General features: G+C 40.2%; 1 protein-coding gene across 4 annotated transcripts in view; it reads left to right on the plus strand.

Moving 5' to 3' along the window:
* Positions 1–23,612, plus strand: part of NTRK3 (neurotrophic receptor tyrosine kinase 3) — a 1,591,631-nt gene that overhangs the window by 1,137,481 nt on the left and 430,538 nt on the right. For all 4 annotated transcript variants that reach the window (XM_085644469.1, XM_085644471.1, XM_085644470.1 and 1 more), the window contains one exon: positions 3,095–3,283. In XM_085644469.1, the coding sequence (XP_085500595.1) occupies positions 3,095–3,283 (189 nt within the window). The remainder of the gene's footprint in view (positions 1–3,094; positions 3,284–23,612) is intronic.

Raw genomic sequence — 23,612 nt, forward strand, 5'->3', positions numbered from 1 at the left:
AAAGGACTGTGTCTGCTTCCAAAAGAAAAGGAGTGGACTCCCTGTCCAGCAACAGCTACAAAAGAGTTGAAGAAGTCACCTGCAGAGCCAAAGAGAGGACACCCCAGCTGATCAGTTGTAACTGGGCTTGTGCTGGACTACGCAAGTGCATTGTGGGGGATGGAGTCTCAGCCCCCAAGTGGCAACCCCGGAGTCTCTGAACCCTTGTCCAGTGCACAGGATGCATCTCCCCAAAGGAACCAAGAGCCAGCATGCAGCCTTCTCGGAACTGGAAAGAGGTGATGTGAAAGACTTCCAAAGCCTCACGCTCAGCTGCCACTTGAACAGAACTGATGTGAGTCAAGGTGAAGCCTCACAAAGACTCACCACACAGCTTCAAAAGAACTGATGGAAGTCAACACAAAGAACTGCAAAGCCTCACCACACAGCTGCATTGCAGTGCGACGCGACCCAACACAGGCCCTCACATCTCAGTCCTTGCAGCTCTCGGAACTGATGCCGGACGATGCATAGCCTCACAAAGCAACGCCTGCTCAGACCATGCACCAAAGACTTAAGGTACAATACTCCTCAGGCCTAACTTGATCCTGTGCCTGGCCTGTGCTCCATCACAGTCAGCCTGAACTTGTGACTTTCTCCCAGCCCAGCGCCACGAGATACCCTCAGTTGGAGCTACACCTTTTGGCACTATTTTTACCTAAATCTTTATAAATTTATATCTCTGGTTCCCTGCATTGGATTTTTGTTAATTTGGTGTTTTGAAGGAAACAATATTCTCTATTTTTATAAATTGGTGTTGGATTATTTACTGTTTTGATGGGGTTAAATGCTTTACACATGCATATCTCCTAAGTTAATCCTGACTGCTCAATTGCCAAGCTACTAAGGATTCGAGCAAGGATTCATTTACTAAAACTTGACTGGACCTACAAGAAAATGTGGTATTATAACTAGGTTAGGGTGAATAACAGTGGTGGCTCGCCGAGGGAGTGTTGCAGGGCGGGGGGTAGTAAACTCCGGCATACGGCAGAATGGAGTTAAGTAAATAAATAAAACAATTTACATTGTGTGTGCTGCATCGCCAAATTGGCAATGCAGCGCGCGCAATGTAATTTTTAAAATGTATTTATTCACTTAAATCCGTTCTGCCATATGCCGGAGTTTACTACCCCCCACCGTGCCCCTCCCCCGCCCCACTCCCTCGGCGAGCTGCCACTGGTGAATACCTCCACCTACTAATAATCCACTTTCCTACAATAGTCATCACCTTTGTGTATGTAAACTGGAAAAAGCTGAGGACTTTCAAAGGAGGATTAGACCCACAAAGGAAGAATTCCCACTGAAGGCAGAAACAAGGTCCCAGAATACCCTATGTAACTTTGTGAATTGCAACCTCCCATAAAATTAATGGACCTGATAAATATTGATAGCGGAATTTAGCTTCTCAAAACAACTGAAATCTCCATGCGTACTTTAGGGAAATTTCCTGGATAAATTGATTCAGGAATTGCTGATTCCCATATTAATTCTCCACTTCTCAGGCAAATGTCAGTGATTCACCTGTAATCTTGTTAACTGTCCCCACAGAAATAATGTTAGCACAGGTAAAACTATCTACTGAGGATGAACAGATGGGGCCGTCACCTGGTGACTTGTAAGAAGGGCCTGAGAGGTTTGATCATTAGCATAACTGGAGAAAAGCAATGCTCCTTCTAATCTGGGGGTAGATAACTTCTGTTTCAAAAGGTGATTTAAGGGGCAAATGAGAAGAAAGAAAGTAACATTCGAACTACTGTTGTTGCACTATTGTACACTAAACAACCCGATGTTTCCGTTGACATCGGTTGTTCCTGTGCCACAATTTGCAACTATATCTATGGAATAAATACATTTTTTTGTGATTTACACACATTTCGTGATCATTTTAAGCCATAGGCGATGACATCATGCCACAGACATAATTATTTGTGAGAGGCCAGTGAGTTTAAGAATAATGGCTGAATACAAGTCAAAATTCGAAAGTGGTTTATTTTTTACATATATTCACTTTTTTCCTCATGCCTATTTATTCATCTGAATAATATTTTTCATTAGTAGAAATGTTTGTATTTGAAACGGATTTAGCACAAAAGAATATACATATTCTAGCCACTAGTTTGGTCGGCAACGTAAAAGGTTGGGTGTGTCTACAGAAGTAGTATTCTTAGTTGTTAAAAAACAAAGACAATCATTATGTAGTTTTAAGCGCGTTAGCTTTTTTTTACCACATCACTATGGCATTATCTAAATAAATGTTAATACTGGCATTATTAAGAACAAGGGGTTAATGAAATATCTTTGTCGAGAAACCCAATTACCGTTAGAAACATTACAAAAATACTTTTACAATGAATTAATTCTTCTACGAATCTTACCCTACCTCTAAGCGATCAGTAACCAGCGTCCTCACTCTTGGTTGAACCCCAAACGATTAGCTTACCGCAAATGTAATCCATACTCTGAACCAGTCCATTACATTGAAAGGTACCCTTATCCTCTAATGCAATCTTTAGAATACACCTGTTTAGCAACAGTAACCTCTAATAAGTTAATGTCTCTTTTTTAATTAATCTCGATTGAAATAAAATATTTTTTGCTTGAGTGACATAAAAATATATTGCTATAACTTCTTTGCATAGATGTTTTTCTGTTCAGGTTTTGATTACATTCTATAACTCAGTTAGGTACTAACTGGGGCTACCAATACACAGCGTTTCCGAATCAGTTATCCTGCCACAGGCCCTTTTGCTCCAGACTCTGATCCCACCTGTACACTAGTGGTTTTTGGTAGGGGTGATCACACACTGGTCATGAAATATTAACTGAGGCCAAGAACACTGCAGGTATTCTCTTGGCACCCCTTAGTTACCAGGCGTTGGAAGCATTCCTTTCAGTGAACAGTCACACTGCAATATTTATACCTTAGGAATTCGTGCTCCCATTTCATAAAAGTGTCCCTTATCAATTAATAATCTGAGGCTAGGAAAAGTACTCTATTTTGTGTGCTGTGCTGTTGCGCTCTCTTGGAGTCATACTTTGTTTCTGTGCTTTCCAGGTCCCGTTGCTGTGATCAGTGGTGAGGAGGACTCCGCCAGCCCGCTCCACCACATTAACCACGGCATCACAACTCCCTCGTCGCTGGATGCTGGCCAGGATACTGTTGTCATCGGCATGACCCGCATCCCTGTCATTGAAAACCCACAGTATTTCCGACAGGGACACAACTGCCACAAGCCAGACACATGTAAGTACCGTCTTGAGACACTATATACCTGTCAGAAAAGGAAAAGGGAGGGCTGGGGGGGTTAAGAGGAACTTGTACGGTGACTAACTAATACACAATGTGTTAAAATGAATTGCCAGTTTACAAAGGCAACTTATATTAGTTGTTCAAAAGTTGTGGTGGTGCTTCATAGATTTTTACAATGAGCTACACATTTGACCTTAATTCGACAATCCTACATGTCCGCTTTAGGTGACCCTGTTTTTCTCTAGAGGCACGTCCAATCCTGCGCATCTTTGCAGATGTTTCTTTTTAATCCAAATAGAAGAAAATGAGTCTTTTTTTTATAAACGTGATTGGTTTCGGTGTTTTTAAATATTTAATGTACAACAAATCTGAACCTTTACAAAATGTCAATATCATAGTCCAATTTTGAAACTCACACTCACAAAATAGTTTTTTAAAAAATTATTTAAAAGCTCATTGCAATTATTTATGTGCACTATCCCTCTTTTGGGACCACTGATTGGGGAAAGAGCAACACAACAGGAGACTTGTTACTACAATATTCCTCTGTAAACAGTTTTGAAATGCACACCCTCACGCAAAGCTTGTGTAACAGAAAATAATACCTGGGTGCCTCTGTAATAGAAAATGGTCCGGACGTACGAAGACATTTTGCAGTCGTAAATGACCTGATCTGTTATTTGCAAGGGGCTTGTAAATACCGCATTAGAATGTATTAATGTTTTGCAAATAAATTCCGGTCGCAAAATATTAGTATTTTAACACCTCCTCAAAGAAGGTGGTAAGCCATTTGCAAATATTTTTGCTTTTATTTCAATGCAACCCATTTTCCTTCAAGGAAACCCAGTTGAATCTAAAGAAATGTATGCTTTATTTAAAGCAATTGCAGATATGGTGGTCTGGTGAACTGAGCTGGCTGTGATTCATAGTGGGTCACAATTTGCGACCTACCTCGCTAAAATCCATGAGGTATGTTGAATTGTGACCCGGTACGAATCGGTAATTTTCAAACCAACTTCTTAGCACATAAGTCGCTTTGCAAATTACCACACTGGTTACAAAAATACCGGTCGCAAATTACAACCATCATTTTGTGACCAGTTGTACGTACATCTGGCCCAATATAGCCATGGTGCCTCAGCAACGGAGAATATTGCCTGGGTTACCATTTTCTGGTCACAGCCCATATCCACATGGTTAATTGTGTTCATGGGGTGGTTCACCAACAAAGCACTATTTATTCAAAGAGCATTTCTCCCTGGTTGTTTGTTTTTGCACACCGGTATCTCATTTAATATGCGTTTCTTCTTACCATATCAAGTTGCTATGTGCCTTTAGAGTACGTCACCATTCAAAGGATACGAAAGCTCAGACGCCATTTCTCTCAGGCTGCCTGACCCCATGAAGGGTATATCCAAGGGTCCGCACATCTAAACATTGTCATACACAGTGTTGGATAAAGCCTTTGATTTCAGGGCAGTTCATTCAAATCATTAAAAAAACAACAACACACATCTGTGATCTTGTGGCTTGGTCAGTAGCTTGTTAAAAAATAAAATGAAAAAGAAGGCAATTTAGCCTCTACAGTTCACTGGACACACTTGCGCACTCTACTTCGGAAATGTCATGCGCCGATGTTTGTTGTAGCTCCAGGCTGTCAAACATTCTAGCATGGAGCCTGTAATAAGAGCCTCTTTCACAGCAAAGCAATGAGCAAATCATTGGACCGCAAAGGAGGCGTCACGCAGCTGCGCCGCCATTCCATCTTGAGAGCTCTGAGTCTCCGCACATTTTATGAGCACTAAACGCGCGCTCTAATTTATGTTGAAACAACTGGATTGCAGATGTTTTGCTTTCAGTGCGCGCTACAAGAACATGACTCCGTGGCGTCCATCTCGTTTGGTTTACTCACTGCACCAGCGTCCACAGTAAAACCACTGAGCTGTCATTGTTCATCGCAATTTATACATCAAGTCCCCATGCCCAGTCTAACTTGCTAGCAGTGGCATTCATTGAATGTCTCTTATAATGGAACAACAGAACAGCTGTATAGGACACAGACTATATAACAGTTACCAAGTAGATTTACCAAATATCATTCTAAGCCAGATAGATTATACAAAGGTGCCAAAGTTTCAAATTGAATACTGCTTAGGCGGCCTCACTGAGGGTCATTCCTGGAGCTTCGCCCTCAACCGGATGAACAGTGAGGGTTTTTTCTTGGCCTATCATCACCCAAGAGCATGGACTTACTGTCAGCAGCTCTTCCTGTAGGACTGATTTAATATTGAAGCTCCACTTTAATGGTAGGTCTTGTATCTAGAACATACTGTTGCATGGTTTTACAAGTAATATGTGGCGCTTGTAACTTTTTTTAGGAACGCAGAGACACACATCCAGGCCTGTTTAAATAAATGTTGAACCATTCTGTGCCGGAGCAGAAAGTTATAATCAGTATCTGAGAGAAAGACCATATTGAATGGCAGAAATACTTCTTCAGATAATGAATATTTAAACAGAGCTTCATTGATCACAAATCAGTCCTGGAGGGACTGTGAAAATTAAAGTTCATGGTATCTTGTTTTACAATGACACCAATATGGCGGCCATTAACAAAGTTGGCAGGGTATGCCCAGACATGGGTCCCTTGCACACTTTGCCACTGGATTCAAGCTTTCCAGGCTGATGAGGGCTGTTAACCTGAAACCAGTCCCAGGATGCTTGTTTCCGGTCCAGGGAAGACATGGCTTGGCAGTTCGGGCTGGACTGTTCCCATGAGGCACAGGGTCAAGACTAATTTGCATATAGCTGTGTCTGAACTGGGGTGGCGAAGTGAGCTAAAGAACGATGATGGATTCAACCCAGATCTGTGACTGGGGATGCCTGAAAAGTTTCAGTGCTCCGTCAATCTCCTTTTGTGGGCCATTCACAAAGGCCAACAACCAGTATATTGCTAACTATACACATGGTTGATCTATTGTCATATGTGCTTGATAGGCTCTAGTATCATTTACATTTAGTGGGACTTTAACAAAAAAAATATTTTCAAACTGTCATTCCTTGGTGTATCTTGGCACTGAGTAACAGATGTGTATTGTTACCTAAATCAATGGTACTCATTTTATTGATATTGGAAAGATGATAGGCCGAGTGGACCTACTATGATTTGGGGTTCTGACCATATGTTAAACACAGATTTCCAGAGAGGGTTCATTAATCAACAGAAAACGACCTAGAATTTTGCACACAAGTATACAAGTATGATGATTCTATACTTAAAAGATGAAGCCGAACATAATGGCTTGGTAATATCCATATACTATCATACAATTTTTAAACATATGGTTAAAAAGAAAAAAACACATAATCTGTTTTGCTTGTATGCTGGGTGTGCCCATCATTCTCTCACAGTCAGGCCTACCAAGAGATTACCATCTTCTGCAGTTTGATCATAAATGAAGCTTCTGTTCTGCATTGTAAAGTAATTCATGAGGCTGGTGAAATAGAAGCAAAAAGAAACAGTACGGTTCTCTATAATATAAAGAATAAAGTAATTCCTGCCTTGGATAATAAGGATATTGAAAGTAACTGAGGAGTCCTGTGACTATGTAGAGGAAGGAATTTAAAGGCTGAATTCCTTTATAAGGCTGCGGAACTCCAAGGTGACTTGCGATATCCATTTTATATTTTATGTAATTCATGGAAACATCATCAATCTTTAAACAAACCTTTTAAATCTTTGGGGCAAGCTCATTCATATGAACAAGATAATATGGTTGCGGATGGTGTTTGGACTAAATATTGTAAAAAATATATTGCATGGACAGAATATAGTATCAAAGATATTGAGGACAAAAAGTTTGTAAAGGTAAGTTTCTTTGGGTAAGCAAAGGTTTGCTAAACTTAACTCCACATTTAGGTACCTTGCTTTTCCCGTACTGTGCTCTGTGCAAAAAATAAAAATGTTGCCGTGAAACTTTCTTTTCTGCCGATCAGTGTTCGATTTAGAAAAATATATCAAAGGAATGAAAAGCTTTTTATTGTTTTAAATTGCAACTGCCATGATGCTCTGTGAACTGCCTTCCACCTTGGCATTGGCAGGAGGCATTATGGCATTGCAGCCTTTTCTTATCACAGGTGAATATAGCTAAGCCAGATAGAACTGTAATAAGGAAGTTAGAGGCAGGTTTTTATATGGGATTTCAGATGTCCATGTTTAATAAAATAAATCAAAATATGTGCAATATATAGACATGAAATGCAAAAAACATTTTACCAGTGTGTCATAGAAAGTTGTTCCTTTGTACATTTGATTCTGAAACACAATTCATGAATGCATATAAGTGGTTATGCTTTATGTTAATGTCCTCAACATGACCTACTGATGAGCTACTAGTCAGGGAAACACACTCTGATAATAGTGTCATAGGAGGAATCATGTTCATGTCTCTTTCAGCACCCATGACCTACATTGGCTGCTTAAAGGCCTTGGATATTTTCTAAATTACATTGCTTTAAGTTTTTCAGACTGAGTCGCCCAATTACTTCCACATTTGATCTATGACTGTTTACCAAACGCTATGCAAAGTACATCATTTATTACTGACTGAATAGCTGAGTAACACCATGTCTATTGCTTCTTTATACTAAGGTTGGTATACCAGACCTTGAAGTTTTGTTTTTCAGACAAAATAGTAGACACTATTCGGGCATCTAAAGATAGCACATTTAAGATGTAGATGCGACTTCAACTGAAACTTAGCTGTTTCCAGTAGGCCTTCAATTACAATTAAAATATGGTGGCTGAGTAGGTAGGCCCTGATTTTGTTCATGAGACACATAAAAGCCATACAGTAGAGACATTTGTATTTTAAGCAAACAAGTCAAGTCAGTGTTCATAGCATTATTTTCACAACATAAAAGCTATTTATTATTCTGTACTAAATTCATATATCTGAAATGTATACACAATTGCTATGCATGTAACTGAAATTTAGCTGTTGATATATGCCATGCAGATTACCAGATAATAATGATTAGCCTGTCTTTAGCAAATTGCAAGCTTTTGCTACATTAGGCTCTTGTTTTAAACCAAAATATCATATTACACATTATTTTTCTGCTTTCAAGAACACTACAAATAATTCGCTACTACTCCCTATGCTAATTACAAAAGACTACAGCTGTGGCAAGATTATAGAACTAATTATATAAACATATTGATTTTAGTCATCTTTCAGTTGAATTTGCACATTCATCTTCAAAGAACGGCAATTTTATATGTAATATTTAAGGTTGATAAAATGCAAGTTCTGTGAGCCTTTGTAGATATGCTACCATATTTTCCTCAAATAAGCTTGTAGTTAAAACATTGCAAACCCTTTGCATTGCTACTTAATTTCACAATGACAGCATTTCAGAAATCCCAGGATTAAGGGCTTCATATAGAATTTGTGGGTTCAGTTTTTCTGTCCCAAATGTGGTGGATATACTTTCCGCCGTGTTACAACAGCCATGGGTTAAAATGCACCTGTAGCACAGAGGAAGGGATATCTGCCAGGTTCGTGACAGACTAACCTGTCCTTCATACTCTAAATATGGTCTATAGTTGTCAGTATTTTGCTGATCTATGGTACAGTTTGCATGAACAATTACTACCGTCACTAATGTTCCTTTTACATAGGCAAATCATTGCAACTATGTGGCTTTAATGTTTGCATAACATCATTATATCTGTGGATGATGCACCCATAATACCGAGAATCAACTACTGTGATTCACTTTTAAGTAGATGCTACTGCATTAAAATTACAACTTCTAAGAAAACTAGCTGTGAGATTATTACTACATTGAGTGAGGTACCTGCAAGAGGAAGTGTATGGTTTGAGTAGGAGTGTTGTTTGCTGTTTGGATTAGGATATGGTTTAGTGGCAATAAGATCAAATTCAAACCCTAACATTTAAACTCTAATTCTATTAAGGATACGCATAAGAGTGTAGAATACAACTAAGAGCCCCTTGTTCCTGTTAAAGGTTGCTTAAAGTGGGGTTCCGCACTAAGTCTTTGTCAAAGAGCTAATGTAGGAAAGTCATCCTTTTTGCCCTAGTCACCCACATTTTATGACTGATGTTGGTTGTTACTAACTCTGGAAGTGCCCTGAGGTCTGCTAACCAAGCCCAGGGCCAGTACTCTGTCCTCTAAAAGGTATATGGTAGTTGGTTTAATTCTAACTGGCAAAGACAACAGACCTGTAAGTCCTTAATATATGGAAGGGTATGTAGGTTTCAAAACCCCAGTGGATGTAATGCACTTACGTGTGCACTGCTGTGGTGTCAGTTTTATTTTATACCCAGTCTGCAATGTAAGCCTGGCTTTAAAATGACACCAATGTCCAAACTTTGGAATTAAAAGTACTTCAAGAGTCCAAAACTATTTATTTATTTGAAAAGTTTATCTAGCGCTGGCTACACCCAGAGGTATCAGAGCGCTTTACATGAGTAGGTAGAATTGCTTCAAAACATAGTTACATAATAACAACAGTTTCAGATACGTAGATTACTGGGGATACATGAGTAACAAAGGTATGGATCAGGTGTGGGGAAGAAAAAGCAGGCAGGGGAGAGAGATTTTGGGGAGGGGGGAGAAGAAGAGGAAGAATAAAGAGTGAGGGAGGGGGAAGGAAACACAACAGGGCGATGAGAAAAGAAATAGTGTCTGACGATCAGGAGGGTAGGTGCCAGCAAAGGGGGGGGGGGGACCAGAGCCAGACTCCTCAATAGTTGCGTAGGGCAACTCCACCGGTCATCGGCCAAAGGTTGCTCGGTCGCCGAGGTACATCTGAGGGTTAAAGTATCAGCCTCAGGGAGGTCATCAAAAAGGATTCAAAGAGAGCTCCTATCATGGTGTGTGGTGTTGAGTTACCAGCGATAAAGGGAACATTCCCAAACCTCCGCTATGTGTGAATCCCTTAACACTGGGGACTCTCTCAGAGGGGTATCTGAGACTCAAGGGCATAAATGCAGGATCCCTCCCCAGCAAGGGGAGAAGGAGTGCTTTGGCAAGGGGCACCTTAGAGGACGCCAATAAAGGCCATTTTCCGCTATGTGTGAATCCCTTAACACTATGGACTCTCTCAGAGAGGAATCTGAGACTCTGGGGCAAAAATGCTAGATCCCTCCCCAACAAGGGGAGAGGGAGTGCTTTGGCAAGGGGCACATTCATGGAGGCCGTTTAGGGACAGTAGAGCGGTAAGAGAGGACCTATACAGTAGAATGATGGAAAAGAGAGTAGGTACGCTGGTACAGATGCCTACTGCCCTAGGGCAGCTAATGTAGGGGGTTCTAGGAAAAAGCCAAGAAAATAATATGAATAGTCTTCCAAAATGAACGTAACTTAATCAAAATCAGATGCCCTCATGGTCTAAAATGGGAGGGCTAGCAGTAAAAAACGAGTTAAAGGGTGAAGTGAGCGTAGGCTGAATGTGGGGAACGCAAAGGTGAAGCTAAACATAGAAACAGTCCTATGGATCATAGAGGGAAGTGGGGAAATAAAAGGGGTTAGCATGCTGATCGGTTCAGGCAGACCGGCCAGGGGGAAAGAGCATCAGGGGAACATCGCAAAGTCACAGTAAGCACGCAATAGTGCAGAACTGCATTGGTTACTAGAATACAAAAAACACAGCTTTGTATAGACTACTAGGGAAAAAAAAAACACATGAACAAAAACAACTAAACATCATAAAGTTACAAAGTCAACAAAGAACCAGACAGATCAAGGACAGGGAATCCACAGCACCCTGGGCCGGCCTCACGACACCGTGCTGGTGCAACCTGGCTATGGAGAAGGATCAGAAGAGAGGGCGGGGGGGAAGTGGATGTCTCGGATGGATCCTCGTTGTCAAAGGGGGTAAGGCGTCCTGTTAGTGGGGACAGTCCAGCTGGGGAAACAAAGTCAGAGATCGACAGCAAGCGGATAGTTGTGAAACAAATCCGTGTCATCAAGATGGAGAGCTCAGATCGTCTTTATATCGACCCTCAACATAAAATGGCGGAAACCCAGACCATCAAACCCTGAGACACCAATCAAGGGGGAAGGACTTCTCGGTCACAGGAAAACGAGAGATTGGAAAAACCAGGAACTCACCGCTCTCTCCACCAGGTGCTGGAATCAATTAGGGAGCAGCAAAGGGCTACCATCTGATGAAGTGGCTCGCGAGCAAAGAGCATCAGCCACAGGAGGCGAAGCGAGTCGGAGCCACCATGGCCAAGCCTTGAAGTACTTCAAGTGAAGGGGGTGGCGGGACCCAAATTCCAGGGGGGGGTCATGCCTTCAATTATGCGCGTACCGGAGCCCACCCGGTACCACGCCACAGCCACCCAGCAGCTCCGCTGGCAAACAGTAAGCGGGGGACACCACCAGAGCCCTGGTCCGTCTTCCTCCTCCGCTCACCACCAGTGCCGAAAGCAGAGTGCCGCCCTGCACCTGCAGGCCCCGACACCAGCAGGCAGAGGTTTAGTGAAGTGGCTCCGGACGTCCTCCCGGCCAGCACGTTCTCTGGACCCTGGTCCGCAGTCTCAAGGTTATTGCGTGGGGTAGTGCTGGTGGATCGCAGCGATCTTAAGACAGGGTGACTCCTTGGATCAACAGGTACCCAGGTTGAGGAATTGTAAGAGCCATTTGGATATTTTAACGGAGGTAGGGGGAACGTTAAATTTTAGAAGCTCGGAGCTTCACACCATTCCGGCCTATTTGGGTGTCGGCTAGTCATGAACAAGCCCCCATGTTTGCACAAATAACCTGGCATCCATGCATCTGGGGGTGAAGGAGTCGTTTCCATTCCGGTTCGGCATGGCAGCAGGGCACAGCTCGATTCCCAGAGCTTCGTCAGTCAGTCTAACCGGACCTCTGACCCAGGAAAAGCACATCTCCGAGGTCCCTCTGCTCCAGCGGTGTTGCAGGGAAGGCAGTGAGAGGAGTCACGACCGACCCGGTGTAAAACTCGGCCCATTGTGGATCGTCGTGGGTTGTCGTGGAATCGACCCTCATCGGTGCATCTTGGGGTGTAGGGTTCCCTTCCTATCCTGTTTGGAAGGCCCGATCCTGTCAAGGAGCGGCTAGGCAGTCGATGTGCTTGAGCGCCGGATCGTCAGAGGTCGTATCCAAGAGGTAAGCCAAACTAATATCACAGTCCGGTGATAATGGCGTTGGATTGTTTGTAGGATGGAAGTGACCTATAAGTCACTATTATGGTCAGCCCTAGATGCCCCAAGGGTAGTGTGTATTGTTCTAAAAAGAAGGGACAGTGTAAAATGTGTTTCATTTTTCCTGGCAAGGAAAGACAGCCAAAGTCATTTTTCCCAATTGTAGTGCTGCTAGCCCCATAAGCTAATATGGGAAGGCTTTTTTAAACTTAATGAAGTCTAGCATTTGATTGGAGCTAGCTAGCATTACCATACTAATAATCAAAAGTATGGTTACAATAAGTCCACCAACGTACCAAGGTAGGATTTATAATAACTACTATGGGAAAGTAGTATTTGAACTTACTATCCTGAAGTTACATAAGCAGCCCTTCAGCAGCCTCTTCTGATTGGTCAATCTTTTGACAGCCTGAACCAAGCTGTTGCCTGAGCAGGTGCGAAGAAGCATGGGGCTGCAACAATACACCTGTTTCATGGGAGAACATTTGCTTCCTGGAGAAGCCAGGCACAGGAAGGGGTCTGGGTAGATAAGCTGGACTACAAAGGCAGGAGCCTCTGGAGAAAATAGGTGTCACAGGACCCAGACTATCCCCACTGCCTTGATCTTTAACCAAATGGGAGTCCCCCTAATTAGATTAGAAGAGTGGCTGCTAAGGGGAGTATCGTCAATTGTTAGCCACACCTCCGGGTTTGGGTACATAGACACACACACTATGGAAAGATGTTCTCCATTTTTATTTTTGGGAAAATAGAATATTCCGGTTTAAAGATATCCCACACTTCACAGGAATTGATCCAAGCAGGGGGAGGCAAATGTTTTCCCGTTTGTTGGGAATCTCCTGCAAGCTCAAATGTAGGATAAATTTGGCAGAGCTGCAGAGGTTCTTCAGATCAGTGCCTGAAACATTGGAAAAAGAAGAACTGCCTTCTTAGAACCTTGGACTGCACCACAAAAGGCCTGCACTCTGAAGGATGGCACCTGCTGCACTCATAAGGTTCCACCAAGAAAGGACTGTGCCTGACTCAAAGGAAATGAAGTGGACGTCCTGATAGTCAACAGGTACAAAGGTGCTGGAAGAAGTCACCTTCAGAAATCAGAGAGGACTACACCAGCTGACTAGTTGCAAATGAATTTTCTTGGACTACACTAGTGGTTAGCTGGAATTATAGTGCAAGCCCCAAAGCTAGTGAACCCTTAAATCTCACCAAGGAACTTTCCACAAGGAAGAACTGTGGGAAATAAACCTTTTTGTAAAGGTTTACAGAAAAGTTCCAGGAGGAGCCTGTCTCGACGTAGAGAGTCAAGACGCCGTTGTTGATTTGTCTCGCTGAAAGCCCCAGAGCTCCTTGCCATTAAGGCTGAAGCAATGGCTTTCAGAGGCTCACCAAGGCATCGCACTGCAGCAGAATGCCATCGTCAATTTGAACTCTGGATCCAGTAAGCTCAAGTATCTGCCGATAAGCCTATCGTTGAGACAAAAGCACTAAGATAAAGTCTGATGGTAAATTTTTGACTGGGACCTAGTGCTCAGCTTATGTGATGCACGCTCCATTGCAGTTGACCAAAAAGTCACACTTTGTCCTGCACTAGTGTAGCCAGATAGCCGGGAGTGGTGCTTTATGTTTTTTGATACTAGAATGCCCCATTTGTTTTTTTTAATCTTTAAACATTCATATTTCTTGTTCCTTAGATTGGAATTTTGCCATTTTGCTGTCATTTTGAAGATAAAAATATTCTCCATTTTAATAAATTGGTGTTAGATTTTTATTGTATTTTGTCTTTTACTTATTTATTGTTTTGGTGTAATAAATGCTTTACACAAGCCTGACTGCTCATTTGCTAAGCTAGCAAGTGTTGAGCAAGGATTCATTTAATGACACTTGACTGGCCCTATTATTGATTGTGGTATTATTACTAGCTTAGGGTGAATACCCCACTTACTAAGAGCTCACTTTCCTACGGCTATGCTTTTAATCTTCTTTCCAGGGTTAGATGATTTGTTTCTGATTTAGAATTTGGAGACAAGGAGCTATGGTGTTATGTACCAAGGAGTCTAAAAGGTTTGTCTCGCTATATAGACAGTCTAAATATTGGAACTGAAAGTCAATGTTTACCCTCTCACCATAAGTTCTGACGATGCCTATTTTGGGTTTAAGGTAGGGTATTGGCTTAGCATTGAGCTTAGGGTAAGGAATTGTGTTAGTATTTGGGTTGGGGGATGGGGTTAGGGTTTGGTTAGGTTTTGTGTATGGAATAGACTTATCCTTAGTATTCAAGTTAGTATCAATGCGAAGTTTAAGGCAATATTTAGAGTTAGGCTCTGCTTACATCTCGGGATGTAAGGTTTTGACTCGGTCTTTGTTGACTTAGAGTTGGAATTTTGGTTAAGGCAAATTCTAGAGTATAGGGTAATGTTTAAAGTTGGTACATTAATCATTGTATACATGTTATTCAATGCAAAGGTATTCTGTAGTCACAATACTATTCTTTGTAAATTGTATGCAGTTTTATTTCAAAGTAGTTTTATTCTATAGGGAGTGCTAAATCCTCTGTGGTTCATGGGGAAAGTCCATGGTCTTATGAGTAAATAAATAAAGGGGTGCAATTTGTTATTATACTCCTAATGCAATGAATCATCAATTCTGCTAATCCATTAACTGAAAGCATCCTCCTCAGATCTAAAAATGTTGTTTACTAATTGTTTTTAGCAACTGTAGTATAGCTTATACTCTCAAGATGTGATTAAAGATGACTTTAGCTCTATTAAAGTTCAATCAGTTATTTTTTTCTAAAAAGTTCTTCGGATGTTTTGATAACGTTGATAACTATTTTTTTATTGTGTTACATGGTTACTAGTATAGAACAAGTTGTTTGCTCCATGATAAGGAATCAATTATAATAACTTAACAAAAAGTTCACTTATTCTAGTGTGTAGTCCCTGCAGACCACTGTTTAGAGACAATGTGGGACTAAGGCCCTGATTTATATGTTGGTTGAGAGGTAACTCCATCGCACTAGCAATGGTGTTCCCTCCCCGCAAACATAGTGGTCCGCCGATCCATTTTAAATGCGGGTGAACACAATAGGTTTAATCACGGCAGAGACTACTCTGTCTCTGACATGATTAAATCCTTTGACTCAGCTGTGGAGTAAGGGCTGCCAGAGGCTGACCTGTAGTTCCACCCACCTGATTTAAATCAGCATAATTTGAGGTCAGTTTTCACTGCCTGTCACTGCCACGGAAATCCCGGTGATAAGGTTTTCCATGTTGAAGGGAGCATTTTCATTTTTGTTTTCCTGCTTTAGTATTTTCCTTTTGTGAAAAAAAAAGAAAACAGCTTGGTACAGGGATCTGTTGTGTTGATAAAGCCTTACACCAAACTGCAAAATGCATAGGCAGGAACGACTGTGATTGCGATTCCTGCCAGTGCTTTAATAAATGACCACCAGCTTGTCAGCCATTTATAAATTAGGCCTGTGACATCTACGTCAGGGCGATGGAGTAATTTACTTCGCCACCCTGGCGTATGAGCGGGCTGTCCCGCAGGATCAAAATTATGCCCAAAGCCCATTAAGAGAATCCAGGCTCTCTGTTTGATAACATTCAAGCTGTTCTACTGTGTAGTGAGTAATCGTGACAATCAAGGCACAGCAATAACACAATTGATAATTCCTAAGGGTACAAAGGATGGATTAAAAGCTAAAGCAGTCTAAGGCATCTGTACTGTTTCAGATCAGAAAATGTATTAATAGTTGTTGGGTTTCATGGAAGTATGGAAACAACTCCCAGTTTGAGCTCAGATAGTGTCCAATGAAGGGGGCTCAACCTCGTACCATGTTTTTTACAGTTGTGTTCAATATTTTGATGCAAACATTTACCCTATTTGCTCCAGATTTCCTTGAAACATGATTTTTGCATCACATATTTCTGAGAATATCTTCTAAATGAGGGGCAGTGCAGGTAATCGATGTTAGGTTTTATTTCCACTTCCACAAAGAACTAAGTTACGATCACTGTGTCCTCCTGGTTCCAGTCTTAGACTACTTGGATGTCTGATGTTAAACAATGCTTAGCTGGCCAGTCAAGATTTGTTGGAAATTGCAACTCAAATAACCAATACCAAAGATGTTGCTGAGTGTAAGAAGTCAAAGCTCTGAGACGATTACATTTTAAGGCACCTAGACGTTCAAAGTTATACCAAAATGGAGCCTTAAATATAGTTGATGTTTCTGTAATTAAAGAGAACCAAAAGGTAATCTGCCTAATCTGAGCAATAATGTCTTGGCAATAAGAGTGTCTTCAAGATTTATTTTTATATGATGCCCCTCTCCACTTACTGGTTTCCCATTGCACACAGGTTTTCGCCTTTTGATTCTGTTTCAACGTGATTTTGGATCTCATGTTTTTATGGGAGTGGGCGATAGAACTGTGGCCCAACCCCATTGATGCACTTCTAGTTATGATCAATTTTCTTACAAGTGTTGATTTAACACTTCAGAAAGGCTTTATTCAGATGGCCACTAGTACAATAACGAATGTGAAACGAACAATTTCCAATATTGAAATAAACAAGCCTTGTATGGCAGATGAGGACAAAAAAAATATATATATATATATTCAAATAAATGTGTTAAATAATTTATGACAGTGAGTTCAGCCAATTTTGACACCATTCTCTTCTTTAGGGTTCAGTTTTGAAGTACATACTTTATTTCATTCATTAAGCTTTGAAATGGTTTGCAATTCTACACAGAGATTAAGAATAGATATGATTATATTATCCTTATATTAAGTTTCACCAATATATTTCTCGATTAGTGGTGTTCCAGTATTTAATTCCATTATAAATTTGATTTACTTAAAAATATGCTATATCAAAAACTCCACAGATATTGCTTGCTCAATCTGATTGTTTACTTGTGATCCATTCTGACAGAGGCTTCGTGGTGCCTCCATTCAAGACTGTGTACAGTTTTGAACCGGCTGTGCTGCATGTTTATGTGTTCACCACATTACATTAAAGTGCTAAAACTCTTTTAACATTCCTGGAACTATTATTGACAGTCCTTTCATTCTGGAAGCTAAGCAACAGCACGCACAGCATTTTCGAAGGCCTGTGGCTGCTGAGTAAAATGATTTTTCATTTGGAACCACAAGAGGCAATGATTAAAAAATCATTCTACCATTTGTAAATACAGTTGGATGCATTTTTGTATTCATCTTATTTTCAGCTGAGTTACGCATACCCTCCACTCACCTACATGTAAAGTGTATAGTCATTAAATATTGGATTTAAGCAGAATGTTCAAATTAAGCAGGGATACTGTCCTTGGGGTAATTTCTCAATTTTGTCTGCAATCGCAATACAGAGCATAATTAAAGTTTTAGCCTGAAAGGTAATTTGCATCCCGCTGTGGCCAAGCAGCATTTAGTTTGCTTTCATATGTCTAAATATCACAGTTAGCCTTTCATCATAGGTTACCTAGAAATGACTTGCAGATTCATTGTTTAGAAAAAGAAATACATTGTTGTTTGGATAGCCGTCCTAAAACTGAGCAAATCTTTTATTTCAAGATTTTTAGCCAAGCATCTTGAAATGTGTACTATTTGATAGGCTCCCTCGAAGCCAGGGGGTGCAGTGGTGTGATAGAAAAGACCCAGAGATTGGACTGTCGCACTTTTTGTTTATGGTACAACATTTCCACCGCTATGGATGTTGCTGGGAGGGGTATGTGTAATACTGCACACCTCCTAGTAACCTTTACAAATGTCACAGACAGATTTCTGCTGCCGTTGAAGATGCAGATTTGAGTGGCAGTAATAATGTTGCTCACAATTTGTCTTGGCCAGCTCCTCAATTTTATGCTAATCACTACTGCTATTGGGAACACAACTACAATCATCACTGCAGTATTTACACGCAGGTTCGTGGTCGGGGACAATGTTTATTAGTGTCTGATGTGGGACATTGGAAGTTCAACAGACAGAATGCTTTCTTTGCAGGTCCTCTAGTATGCTGTTTTGCTTAGCAATGAAAACTATATTCTCTGTGCCATTGTATATCCCTGGCTCTACCTCAGAGTGCGCAGATCCCAGTGAAGTAGTTCTCTTTTGAGGACTATGAGTGATGGCTCCTCAACTAGATTCATTGAGGGAGTATGAACACGTGAATGCTATAAAATAGTTGGAACAAATTGAACAGAGTGGGTTGTTATTATAGTTTGTACTTTTCCAGGGTTGATTGGGCTTGCATTCCTCATGCAACAACACAAGGGGTAGGGCAGGCACACTATAACAGTGACATCAGGTCCATTTGGACTTGAACGTCATGAGAGGAAGAGCGAGAGGTACACAGCTGTACATGGAGGTTGTGTTTCACCAGCAGCCTTGGCATCAGTGTTTCCTTTCTTGTTAATGGCATAAGGATGCTACTAGCCCTGTGATCTCAATTTACAAAGGAATAATGGTTGTAAATTACATAACCCACCTTTATGGGCCTTTGCCTTGGCTTGAGCCTGTAATAATAGGGACCAACAAGCCAACAATACCACTTAATGTCCATATGTAATACATTATTGCTACACTATAAATAAGTGTGATAATAGTATTGGCAAACTTAAACTTATTAATGATAGAGATGATGCCAATTTAAAGATCTTCTAGAATCAGAATCCCAATCTTTTGGGGCCACCAAGTAACCAGTCGTCTGCCTTCTTGGTAGCCTGCAATCAGCATTTAATTTCGTTGGAAAACTATCATTTGGAGTACTCGAGTTATGCTTTTGACTACTCTCTCTTCTATGTTTCTTGGTTTTCTTATGTAGAGAGTTAGCAAAGTTAGCAAAGAAGGAAGAAACAAGATGTGAGCAAGTTACCTCAAGTTGTTGCATAGATATAGATACACCAAGTCCAAATTGATGTTCTTTTTTTTTATCGGTAACCTGGCAACAGCTGCACGTAATTCAAATTTTACAAATGATTAAATTCAGATATGAAAATAATTATTTATTGCAAGAGTTCATAAGTACATTACTTTTCCAGGTACATAGGAATAACATTTGAATGGGCATAATAAACATGTTTATTACATGTATCTTGACTTTCACTATCTAATCAGTTAGCTGCAGTTTGGGGTATGGTTAAAACGTTTCAAATATTTGTTACATTGACGTAGTTGCATTTCAGCCTGGTTATAATTCACCCTAGACTTGGTGGCATTATGTTCTCGTTCTGGGCAAAAGTACTAGCATTTCTTAAAACCAGCAATAAAATATGTAATTTTCCGTAGTATTCATTCCATTCCACTGTTTTTGAACATTGTTTAGTAGTGTCAAGACACTAAAATGTTTAGTTTGCATCTCTCATTTATAAGGATACAAAATTAATTCTAAATAATATATGGGCAAACACTGGATGTAAGCCAGCCTGATACTGACTTTTGGCAGTATCTAGGCAAAGGAGGATCTTCACTACAGTGCCAATAGATTAAATCATGAAAAATCATTATAAAAATGCCTGCTGCATCTCAATAAATAAAATAACGAAAACGGATTGCATAACGAACAAGATGCATGGATGAGCTAAATAACTAAATAGGACAAAGTATGATGATTGCATATATTTTTCAGGTGCAATATATTCTCTCGTGCATTTTATTGATACTAGTTCCCAGGAGGCGGGGTAGTTGAAAGTTGCATGCTCATCGGGGTAGATCCATGATGCGATTAACAAAGTGTCAATGAAACAGCAAGTGAGGGCTCAAAGTGCCTCGGAAGCATTGGGCTTCAGAACAGCTGTGAAGGGATGCCAGACCTAAAAAAAGAAGAGGGACGTGATGATGTCCATGAAGTCGTGTGTTATAATATTATCCACTTGTCTCAGGACGGGCAGTTATGTTCATTTTTATTGCATTACAGCTGATTTCACATACAGTGTGTACGTTCGTCGGCAAGTCTATCACATGTGGAATTACGAACATTTACAATGTGAAACCTTCTCTGCCTTCCTCCGATTTATGTAGATTTTAATGGTTAACTCTTTGATTTTGTTTACGTTCAGAATGTTGACAGACAGTAAATAAGATCTGGCCGTGAAGGCCATTCAAATTATTCAGTTTCAATTACTGGAGTCAGAGAGTGTGTCCAATTAATGTGATTATTATTCAGATTGGATGCGGGGTTAGGACGAAGAAAGACCAAAAACAGACTAATGATGAATATGGAGCTGAAGGTTTAGTGAAGTATATGATAGTGACTAAAGCCTTGGAGGTTTGGTTGTCATGGACGGGCGGGTTTCATCTGAAAATGTTCAAATCGCAAAATAGTGCTTTGGGGAGCATCAAGGTTTTTAATAAAGTTCTTGGGGAATGTTTAGGTTCACACAGGTAATGGGACAGTTGATTGTGATTCATATTACCAGATCACATTTAGCTTAGAAAGTGTTAGGTTTCTAACATGGCTTTCGAGTAATTGGTAAACCCTGGAGCTCAAATGGAATGTACAGCTTTTGTCTAGAAACAGGGAAGCATTTGTTGCAGTCTATGAATTAAGCTACACAAAAAACAAAAGTAGAACCTAACGCCAACACTACAGCACCACAAAAGGCAAATCACCTCCGGCCACCTACAGAACATAGAAATAGCAAGAGTTCACAACAAAGAAACAACACTGCATAAAAATCACAGAAAAATGCACAACAACATAAGACAAGAAAGCAAAATGACACCAATTATTGCAACGCAATTGTTTCACTGTTTTTGTTTAGTGCGGTTGTGTGGTTGTTTTTCTCTGCTGTGGGGTAGGGTGAGATTTTATGATGTTTAGTATTGTGTTGATTTGATCTATCTATTGTGCTGCTATTATACCCAAACTGTAGTCTGTCTCCTCCGACATGAATAAACTCTCATATAACACAATACTGTTGCCAAAACCTTATTTATAGGACACCAAACTAAAAATGTATTTGCACTAAACACTATTTACCATCAAAGCATGTAACAATGTTTACAATGGACTGGATATCTGATCGAATATATTGCTCTTGCCCTGGAAAAATGCCATCATTTGCTAACGTCTGAAAAATAAAAGGCATTAGACATAAATAATAGAACACAAAAGCAACACAGAAACACAAGATAACATAATATCACAACACAGTAACAAGACAAAGCAGCAGAATAGTACAGAACCCGCCACACCTGAGTGCCACAAATAAATAACGAAAACAAATAAAACAACACCACTTTATATTGACCAACACTACAGTATTTTTCTGTTATGGTGTTGGGTATTGTGCTTGTTTAGTTAATGTTGGTTTTAGGTTGGACTGTTGTGTTCGTTTGTCACATTTCATTATTAACTGTGATCTGCAGTTGATTTGCTATTGGGTGGTTGTGTTTTATTGCACTGTTTTCATTTGTGGTTGGTGTTGCTGTATTGCGGTGGGCTGTGCTAGTGTAAAGTTTTACAGTGTTGTGTTATTGATGTCTTGTTATGTAGAATCATTTTGAAAAGTTTGGGATGTCTGCTTTAACATGAACCAATTCTTTCTTATTTGTTTATTAAGGATATGTAGGAGTCTTACAGAAAATGATGGGCCTGGTTTTAATCTGGCTACAATAAAGAATTCAAGGTTCTTCTGAACTTTAGATAGCCAGGTTACTGCCATAGACAAGTAGAAATATGATTGTACATGCCAGGAGGAGAAAGTTCTCCCAAACTTAACTTTCTTCATGCGTAATTTAGTTTGATGCACAGAATCTCAAGATGGAGTAACCCTATTGAACAATATGCAGTGCATTTTTAAAGAAACTAAGACTGATTGTGATTAAAAAAAAAAAAAGGGCTAAGAATCAGGTACAAAATAATTTAGTCATCTAGGTATTAAATCTGACGATCCATAACATGCAAACTGAACTTCAACCGGTTCTACAAGGTACCTACATGATACCTATGACTCAACCATGGCAACTTAGCCAAGCTCTAGGCTTTGAACTTCCGAAAAAGACCAGAACTATGTAAAGAGTTGACTAATAAAGAATTCACTGTTCGGAAAAGCATATTGTAGAAATAGTAATAGTTTTATAACTTATTTCCAGCAAAATAATTAAGCAAGTAAATAATCCAAATAGTCCAAAGACATTAGAACAAAGATTTACTTTAAGAACCAATTAAAGTCTATGATAGTATAAACATATACTGTAAAAATATTACATGTTGCAGTGGGTTATTTTGATGAGAATGGACAAAACCTAACTTAAGAAAACCTGACCAATGTGGTCTATAGGAGTCTGTTAAATTTATTGTTGAGCTAGGAAGCTTGTCTGGTGTTCCCTTTACCTGAGGTTGGAGACTGAAATAGGTGCCTGATGTCTCACTGTTTGAGATCTTCTATATGAAAGTTCACTATGAAGTGAGCTCATGAAAAAGCCCTCTGGAAGACTAGTAACTGCCGGAGGCAGAAACTCAATGAGAGAACCTTGAATCAATTCCACTGCCTTTTGGTTCTTCTGATGATGGTTTGTTGTGCCTACAGCCAATTCTGACTAAGTAGCCAAAATAATATTGCATTCTTGGATTCATCATTTCCTTTTGATCATTGGAAGTATGGGGTTAAAATTACCTCAATCCATGTGTTGCTGGCTAGAATCTAGGTAGATGTGGCATACATGTCATAAGTATACTTGCCAGCTATGCTTACACCTTGAGTTTATGATAAGATTACTACCTTCCTCCACACCATCAGAACATCAGGTCTCAATTTCTTGCCTTATCTAGTACAAGTCATTACCAGGAAGATTAGTCCAGAAATAATTAAGAAAAAGTAAAAAAAAGATAGAGCATAGGAGATGAGACCTAAGAAGGGGAATGTTAGACTTGACATCCTTGGTGTGGGACGCCCCCAAACATTTTTGCCTTAGCTCCTCCTGTGTTGCTGAATTTGTTTTTCGTGGCATTAGGATTGTGTGTGCACTTAACCACTGCTAGCCAGTGCTAAAGTGCATGTGCACTGTCCTTCAATTATGGTAAAATTGGCACACACTTAATTGGCACATTTAATTTTCTTGTAAGCCCCTAGTAAATGGTACAACATGTACCCAGGATATGTACATTAAATGCTACTA

Source organism: Triturus cristatus, chromosome 3_1 (assembly GCF_964204655.1).
Source record: "Triturus cristatus chromosome 3_1, aTriCri1.1, whole genome shotgun sequence".
Classification (NCBI taxonomy): Eukaryota; Metazoa; Chordata; class Amphibia; order Caudata; family Salamandridae; genus Triturus; species Triturus cristatus.